Genomic DNA, 9,492 nt, shown 5'->3' with positions numbered 1-9,492 from the left:
CCTGCTGAGTCAGCATGAAGCAAAGCTCCTCCATGCAGCATGAATGCAGTGGCCCACAGGAGATGGTTACTTTCTGATCTGTGCTGGAGAAGAAACTGCACTGTGTTTGGAAAAGTAGAAACTATCAAAGAGCTTCTGTGACATTTGTGAAGGAAAGTATTGCAATACGTTTTTACAACTCTGCTTTCAGAGCACGGTTTATCTCTTCGGATGCTCTGCCTTTAGGTTGGGGGTTTTTTTAGTGAATTGCTAACATTTGTGAATATGTGGTTGCTAGAAGAGATAGCACTTCAGAGTGTTTAGCACATAATATTGAAAGGCTTAAAATCAACAACAGATCTGTAAAGATAACTGGATTATGTTACAGAAATAATTTTAGTAAATGAGATTTACCCAATATATTTCTCTAAACAGAAATCTCAACATATGGCTGTTTCTATCCAAACTAGAGAAGTTGGACTCCTTCCTCTCTTTCAGAGAAAATAGACTGAAAAGTCTCCCAGCTGTATTCCTGCTCTACTAATTTTGTTTCCCTCCTTTCTACCAGTTTTTGCCCATGTGGAGAAGAAAAGGCATTTCTTGTGTTCTGCGCAAGTGAACCTTTCCAAGGAGTTCTTTTTCATGGAAAGTAAGTTTCTCTGTATTTATTTGCATATTTTTTCCTTTCTCTTCTTTCCTAAATATGCTCAGCTGGTGTTTAAAAGCAACTTTTAAAACCTTTGAAAATATCACATGTTGAGTAGGTCCATGGATGATGTCTTATGGAAGTTGCTGAGCTCATATATTCATTTTAGATTACGTGTGAAATACTGGCAAATTCCCTTCACAGAAAAAAAAAGTGTGAGAGATGAATGATAAAACATTGGTTTGATGAACTGGGCAAAGATGATCTTCCATTAGGGAAGAGAGGCATGAGTATCCCATCTACTTTGCCCTGTCAGCATGACTGAGCTCCAATATTGAGAGTTTCATCTACAAGTAATTGCTTCTGGCCTCTCATAAGAACACTTTGTCTACACAGTGTTTGATAGATGAGTGCAAAGAAGGACCATATCATGTTGCACAGTCCATTCACCTTTCTTTCCATGTCTGGGAAGAAAGTCTGGCCATGTGTGGGGTCATACATAGAGCTTGCTGTTACTGATTCAGTCGGGTTCTGTGGGTCACGTCCTCTCGCCCACAAGGGAGGTTATTCCCCCTCATTCTGGGTCTGCCCTCCAGCAGTCACATGGAGCACTGTACAGCCTGCTTGTGTCTTCTACCATGCAGAAGATGCCTCTCTGTCTTCAGCTTTTCTCCCTTTTTAGTAAAAGTTTCAAGTAGAGGAGTTCACAACGTACAGGACAGGTGGCACAGGGATGCAAAGAGAGGGAGTCAGAGCTCGAGCAGCAACAGGAATGATGGATTCACTCCTGCAGTGCTTAGTCAGGACTCTTACAAAAGGCAGGTACTTGTCATAGGATAACAGATATGCTTGTTCTTGAATAAACTGCAGAGGATACTGTCATCATTGGACGTGTCTAGTAGTTTATAGTGGTGTCTAGTAGTTTATATTTTGTTCAGAAAGCTGCTGTGTGCTACGTAATACTCATGGGAATAAAATGTTCTGCAATTGCATTGTGTTGACCCCATCAGAGAGATTCTGTGGAAGGCTAGCAGAAGGACTCTAGGTTTTGTAAAAATTAATTCATATGTTAAATGAAAGAATTATTATCTAGGACAGCTGTTTATCTACGTAAACAATTACCAGTCTGATTCTTTATTCACTAAGAGATAAAGCTTTTCAAACACATCACACAGAGTGAGTTCAGGATAGCAAAACATTGAATCATAGGATAATTTGTTTTAGAAAGAATGTCCAGGAAAATCCAGTTCCCTTTGCTCAAAGCAGTGCTCAGTTCCAAGGCAGAGTGGCCTGACCAGAGTTGTATCCAGTCAAGTGTATCTGTAAGGTTGCAGATTTTATTTACAACTGTCTTGACACATGTTCAGTGTTTGAATACCTTGTATACTATTTTTTTTTCTAATCTGTAATTGAAATTTCCCTAGTTATAACTTGTGTCTCTTGGTATCAAACAAGCAGGTGAGACAGGTCTAGGTTCAGGTGAAAAGCTGGACATAAGAGGCAGTTTAAAATCATGACAAATACCAGAGTTAATAAAAATACACACAGTGCTTTAAAATTGGACATGGGCCTTCACTTTGATCTCCAGTGACTACAAATTTTGTACTTGATGTGAAAGAGGTTAGATTTATCATGACTGCCCCTGGATTTCAAGGTCAGAAAGAACATGCAGGTTGCAGCTCAATATTCAAAATAGCCCAAATATTAATGCAGCACATAATAGGGACATGCCTTCTTTTGGCATCATAAAAAAAAGTGTCTCAAAGAGGAGAATAAAACATGATCATACAGACACTATCTCTTTTCCCATGCATCATATTGCTTTTAACACTTAACAAGTAGAAGTATGTGAATTGTAATATTTTTGGTGAGGGAGCAGGATTCAGAGGGGCAGTAGTTAACCCCTTCCTTTCTTTAATTCCTTATCCTGCCTGCTTCCAGTAAATACTCACCTGGGAAGCATGCAAAAGACCAGATAGAAAATCTTTGATATAGAGCAGAATTTGCTTGAAGGAGTAGCTGGCCATATTTCTCAAGAAATGCTTCATTTTCTCAAGAAATAGGAATTATTTGAAGCCAAATTTCTTTAAAAGCCTCAGTTTCCATATATTTTTAATAAGTCTCTGATTAGAGAACTTTTCAGTGTATGTGATGCATATAATAGTAGGGCAGCATTAATTAAACCCAAAAAGGTGGCAGCTCCCAGAAGAGAAAAACAAAGATCAGGAAAGTGGATATTGAGAAGGAAACATTTCCATAAGAAATCAGGAAAGCAAAACCGAGAGAGGAAGCATTAAAACCCCCATAGAGCTGAGAGGGTAAAAAATGCATGAAAAGCATTAATAGGAGCTAATGATTAAATTTTAATTTTCAAAGGAAAATGACGAATAGTAATAAGCAGTATTCATACTAAAACACATAAGGAGAAATCCAACATCTAAAGTTAGCTGAAGAAAAAACAATCAATAATGTTTTATTACAGACAGACATTTTTTTAGAGACTCTGTGAAGTGAGAAAGACGATGAAAGTCACTCTTTCTTGTACAGTACATTATATTAAAAAAAGAGTTTGAAAAAAATTGTAGAAGAGCTCATGACACAAACTACAATAGGAGGATCACTGTGCTCTGGAAATTGAGCTAATGATCCCAGTTTAGCAACTGGGACATTGCTAGTCCCAGAGACGTGTTATTCCTTGTATTAATGTCAAAAATTAGCACCTAAAGGTGGTAAAATCAGCAAAACACATTCCATTTGAAACCTGTTTCAGGGGGAGGTGATCCATGTCCAAATAGAATTGGTTGGAAAGGGGATTGGGTTTTGTGAAAAGCCAATAGGAAATATTAATTAGAATGATAAACACTAAAATATCAAGGTCTTTTGAGTTAGAAGTTTTGCAAGAAAGGTCATAATTTTCCATGAGAAGCAGACATATATTTTAGAAGATTTTTGGTTAATCAGGAATCTAGTTTTATGTTGTAGGACAGCGTTTGCCAGCAGATCATTAACAGTACCTTGTTAGCAATCCTGATTCCCCACAGGTGCAGGATGTAAATGATACCCAAGATGAGAAAGTCCAAAACCATTGCTTTTTTGTTTGGCTTCTTAATTTTCCAGCAGTTCTTTGCCTTCCTGTAGGCTGGCATTTCACTTTTTTTGGTCCATTTTGTGGTTTCTTCATCCTTTGGAAAGTTAGCATCTCGTGACATTTATATCTATCTAAAAGTCGTCTAGAAGATGATATTTGGAATTAAATAAAAGGAGTAGTAGAAATTAATAAAGAATCACACAGAGTAACAAAGGATAAAGGATAAATTGTAAGTTCTGTAAAAGATGTCCTTTTTGTGTCGTAGAAGATGTCTAGCTTGTACACTTTGAAAATTGTGGATGGTCTAATGTTTGCTTTGCCTGATGCAACATGCCACAAATATATCTACAGTACAAATAAAAAAACAACAGTAAGGCAGAGATGGAAACCTTTAGAGCCCTAAAGATAAAAATTGGAAGAGGCAGGAAGGGAGTTATTGAAGCAATTGAATGGGAAGGGGGCCATGTCTGTAACCATTTTTAGAGAAATATGTATGTTTTTTTCACTATGTTGTCATGTTTTTTTTTTTTTTGTTACTGCATTGTCTGGTGTTTACATCTTTGTTTTAAAATCTCAGAGGTGAGTTTTACAAATTATGTTGCTTATAGCCACCTCTCTCATATCTCTCCATCTTCTGCTGGATATACAGAAATGGAAAATACTTAAAGCACAGTAAGAACAAGAGGCTCATGAAAGAGACTTCACTGATGGCTGGCAGGTAAAATGTATTGACAGAAGGAGCACGTTGCTTAAAAGAGTAGCTTCCTGCCTCAAAAAAAAAAAAGAATTCTAGGAGTGAGTAATAGCTTCCCAATGGAAAGGGAAAGAAATCACATATTTACTAAAACAAATTGTCAAGAAATAAGTTTCTTGAAATAGGCCACTTTTTCATATTCAGTGTGCCTGATATTGATAATGCAAGAGGCAGCTGGACACAAGTGCTGACTTTGCCCATCAATTGACTGTGGCCAATTCCTTGCTAGTCTAGCAATGAAGGGATGAGTTTGAAAACCTGCAAAATGCAGTTCTGCCCTCATTTCCTTGAGCAAGCATGTGCCAGAATCTGGATGAAATTTTTATCTTCTGGCAGATAAAAGCTGGTTTTGTAAATGCTGGTGATTATTGATCCCCAGAGCACACACTCCTGGTTAATGCCTTGTTTATAGTACATGCACTGTTTCCTGAAGTCATGTTAAAAAATATGACATTTGTTTAAGTGAGGCAGATGTGTCTGGTGGCAAAACTGCTGCACAGAGTGGCAGTGCAGCAGGGCAAGCATGCCACGGACCTCTCCTTAGCTGAGGTGTGAAACAGCTGTCACAGCCATGACACCCTTGAAAAACGGAGCATCTGGTGAATGCCCTTGGAAGACACATTAGCCTTCATCCCAGCAACCACATATTAAAGGTGACATTTGTTGCAAGCTAAAGAACACTTATTTTTGTAATCATATGTCCAGTAGTTGGGCGGAGAAAATAAATGGGCTGCTCCACAAACAGAAAAATTAACAAAGCCTAATCCAGATTTGACCCAGGTCCCCACATAACTCTTTGCAATAACCCTGGACCTCTTTCATACCCATTCCACTCCCCCAAACTTTTTATTTCTCCAGAGTATCACCAGCTTCCCCCTGGTTGCCCTCCTCTCTGGCTGAGCTACAGGCAGCATGCTGCCCATTCAGAGCAGAGGTTGGGGTGTGCTGACCACCCATTGCCCTCCAGGATAAATGGTACTTATTGTAAATATGTCTCCTCTACCCAATTGCCAGTGCTCATTTCTTTTTAGCAACTTAATTATCTTCGGTACTCTGGCCCTCTTCTGCTGATTTGTTTGAAATTGGACAGCAGGTTCACAAGTTACCAGGAAAGACCAAAAGCTCCAGGTGTCAAGTCTCATTTCCTTGGGAAACCAGAGTTTAAATAAATGGTCACAGGTCAGTGGTTATATTGCAGCTTCTGCCGAGAACTTCATGGGCTGAACCACTCAGAGCTTTAACTCTAAAATAAATCCATGCAGTATGATTCTAAGTTTTATCATCATGACTGTTATATAGGCTTCATATGCCGCAGAAAAAAGCTACCTTACAGGTAGTTTTAGCAAAGGAAGCTGAGTTTGTAAAAAGTAGAACTTGCATATTTCATTTGCTAAAGATTTCCCTCTCCATTTTCCTCTCTCCCCTTCCCTTTGCTTTTCGCCTTTCTCTTTCCTTTCCTGTTTTTGCCTTGCTTTCAACAAAAATTCCACTTTGGCTTTTTCAGATGGACACCTGGCTCAGAGTAAAGGACATGCAGTGCACAGTCCCTAGCAGAAGCTGAAAATGGATGATGTCTACTGATGCTTTTCAATGATGTCATCTCCTCTTTTTCTGTTTGAGATGGGTGATAGGAAAATGTTCTAAGACTGAGTGACCTCTTCATCCCTTGACTTCTCTTTCCACAAGCCTGAAAACCATCTGAAGAAATGACCACCCAGCTACCAGAGGAGTCTATGGAGACCCAGAGCTCAGATGAGCTCGAGTGCAAGATCTGCTACAACCGCTATAACCTTCGGCAGAGAAAGCCAAAAGTGCTGGAGTGCTGTCACAGAGTGTGTGCCAAATGCCTTTGCAAGATCATAGACTTTGGGGATTCCCCACAAGGAGTCATAGTGTGCCCATTCTGCAGGTTTGAAACGTGCCTGCCGGACGATGAGGTCAGTAGTCTTCCTGATGACAACAACATCCTTCTGAATTTAGCTTGTGGGGGAAAGGGAAAGAAGTGCCTACCAGACAACCCAACAGAACTGCTGTTGACTCCCAAAAGGCTGGCATCTCTGGTTAGCCCTTCTCACACCTCTTCTAATTGCCTGGTTATAACAATCATGGAAGTACAAAGAGAAAGTCCCCAGACTCTGAACTCAACCCCCGTGGTGGAATTTTACAGGCCTACAAGTTTTGACTCTGTTGCAACTGTGTCCCACAACTGGACAGTGTGGAACTGCACATCTTTGCTCTTCCAGACCTCGATTCGGGTGCTAGTGTGGTTGCTAGGGCTGCTGTACTTTAGCTCCTTGCCTTTAGGGATTTATTTACTGGTATCCAAGAAAGTCACCCTTGGGGTTGTCTTTGTAAGCCTTGTTCCTTCGAGCCTTGTTATTCTCATGATTTATGGCTTTTGCCAGTGTGTTTGCCATGAAGTTCTAGACTGCATGTCATCTTGATAACAAATACAGTAAAAAAAGGTGTATTACCAGATGTGTAGCATAGTTGATTTCTCCTGGTTTTGTATTCTTTGTATTCTTATTTATTCTTATTGTCCATCCCACTAAATGGAAGCAGTTACATGGTCCCTTTTTTTCCAACTGAATTTGACACCCCTCACCCCAAGCATTTTTTGAGCTAAGAACTGGAAATAAAAATTGCATGTTGATTTTGAAGGGCTGAATTTTAGAAAGGGATAAAGCCAAATCACCAAACTTGGTGCCTGCTGCTGCTGCCACTGTTTAAATGAGTAGGACTTTGCTTTGTATTGGACTGATCAAGTCAGTTCATGCTATAGGATTCATCCAGGAAGAAATTACTGTAGCAGACACCTTCCAGATGCAAGTACTGCATCTCTTAACCCAAAGCATCTCATGCTCTGAAATACCTGTTATTTATAATCCATCATCATTTATAGCAAATTAAATCACTCTATTAGTTAATAGTCTGAAGAAGAATAAAACAAACTACCAATTTTTTAGTTCTTGCTACAGCAAAAATACTTGTGGGAGGCCAATTTTTTTTTTTTAATGTTAAAAACTTGTCTCCAGAACACTTTCCCCAAAGAGAAGCCCATTTTTCCTTGTCATACAGTTTCAGCTCACTGTGAAATATTCCTGCTAACGAGTACTTCTGGGGACCCAGCCATGTGCTTGATGTTCTCCAGGTGCGCTTATTTTAGTGTACACACCTTAGGCTTCCCTTTGAGGGTTCAGAGCTCTGCAAATTTCTCTAGCTGTGTTCTGTTATGCTTACCCCACCTCCCAGCATTTCCACCACCACATTTCCAAGCCACCAGTCCTTCCTAATGGACGACCAACCTCATGCACACGTACTCTGTGGTAGCTGTGCTGGAGAATTTGGCTTATGTGACTTTAGCTCTCAAGATAGACTTTTATTCCCAACCATTAGGAAACAGATCTTCAATCACTAATACAAATTTAAGGGAAAAAATCTGAAATGGTTAACTGGGGTTTTATTTGTTGGTTTTTTTTTTTTGGGTTTGTCGGTTTGTTTGTTTGTTTTTGTTCTGAGTTCACAGAATGAGCACTGTAAGGAGATAATGTGGCTTTGGGAAGATTTTTGTTTAAGGCATAGTCCTTCAAAATGTTTTAATACTCTGAACTCCCCCTGTCACCACTGTGAGTTGATGGCAATCTATATGTGGTAATTAGCATGTCTCCATTAGTGGAGCTCAGAGGAATTAATGATACTTTACCATTCCACAAATAGAACCAGGCCCTGTAAGGCTTGCTTGTATTTTGCATGGTTTAGGCTATTTTTTGAACTACTGGAAGAACACAAAAATAAGTAATATTTAATGTTTATGTATATAACTAGGTCTAGCAACACCGCAGCTGCAAACTGGTTTTCTTGTGCACAGCAGAGTGGAGTTGAGCAGTGCAAGCCTGGTTTTTGGGTTTGGCACAAGACTTAGTCATTTCAGGGCAGTGTAAAAGGGAGAGGGGTTTGTTGCATGAAAATTGAATGTATGGCCTAACAATATACTCTTAGAGCAAACAGACTTTGGTAAGAATGAAAAAATGACAGTGGGAAAAGCAGAGCCTGTCAAGAGGATTTGAAGTTAAACTGGTTCAATTTTTGTAGATGGCACAGGTGGTATCTGCAGTTTTATTCCTATTGCAGACAGAGAAAATGTGGAAATGTAAAGGTCCTGCTTTTCTTGACCCTCATTTTCTAATAGTGCATATATATGTGTGTGTATGTACATATAGACACATATGTGAGAAGAAAACTTACAGCCAAATCATAGTTTTCCAGTGTATGGAGTTATGGAGCTATGTATTGAATGATTAAAGGAAATGTTTCAGACTTTTCTGTAATGACAATAATTATACCTAAAATATTTTCAGAATTCCTAGAAAATGCTGTTCCTAAGTAGTTGTTTTTAATGTTTGTGGTAAAGCACATGTAGTTAGAAGAGGAATCGTCTCCAGTCAAGGTTTGACTCATCTATGAACTCATAAATTTTAAGTATCAAACAACAATCATGTCAAAAAGAAAGAAAAATAGAAACCTATGTGGTTTTATAGAACTTCATGACTTTTGGAAAGATGTATTTGTAGTGTTAGGGGTTTATATGTTTTAGGATTTGTTCAATTTGTCTGAATATAGTGTCTCTAATAAAGGGCTAACAGAGGATATAGGTTTTGCAAATGTGTGATATATATGAATTACTTCTGCACAACATGCTCTACAGTGCTACCTGTTGTTTTTTCCTTTTGATTTTCAGCTGATTATCTTAGCTCCAGCAGCAGATATTTTGTAGTCTGTTTTAAAACAGAGCCTAATTGTAGCAAAATTACAGTGGTATCAGTTACACATCACAGCACAAATTAATACACCTGTTGTTATACTTCTCTACTTTTCAGACTGCCAGCCCATTAAATTTATGCTGTTATTGCAGGCTGTGCTGCATTTCTCACCCACTCAAAGATGCAAGTGTGCAAAAGCATATTGATTGTACAGCTCTGCTGCCACTCAGCCAGAGCATGCTATTGCAACTTTGAGGTCATAAAA

General features: G+C 38.9%; 1 protein-coding gene across 1 annotated transcript; it reads left to right on the top strand.

Annotated features, from left to right (window-relative positions):
- The first annotated feature begins 544 nt into the window (after positions 1-544).
- RNF182 (ring finger protein 182) lies at positions 545-9,112 on the top strand. The gene is made up of 2 exons (XM_005420974.2): positions 545-628; positions 5,972-9,112. Exon 2 carries the CDS (start codon positions 6,174-6,176, stop codon positions 6,909-6,911), a length of 738 nt encoding a protein of 245 aa, XP_005421031.1. The 5' UTR covers positions 545-628; positions 5,972-6,173; the 3' UTR covers positions 6,912-9,112.
- Positions 9,113-9,492: the final 380 nt, after the last annotated feature.

Source organism: Geospiza fortis, unplaced genomic scaffold (assembly GCF_000277835.1).
Source record: "Geospiza fortis unplaced genomic scaffold, GeoFor_1.0 scaffold104, whole genome shotgun sequence".
NCBI classification, from domain to species: Eukaryota; Metazoa; Chordata; class Aves; order Passeriformes; family Thraupidae; genus Geospiza; species Geospiza fortis.
The sequence above is the reverse complement of the archived record's forward strand: the minus strand, read 5'-3'. Positions and strand labels throughout refer to the sequence as shown.

Bases quoted from the DNA above. Each gene is read 5' to 3' on its own strand.
- RNF182 (XM_005420974.2), top strand. From the start codon at position 6,174: ATGACCACCCAGCTACCAGAGGAGTCTATGGAGACCCAGAGCTCAGAT.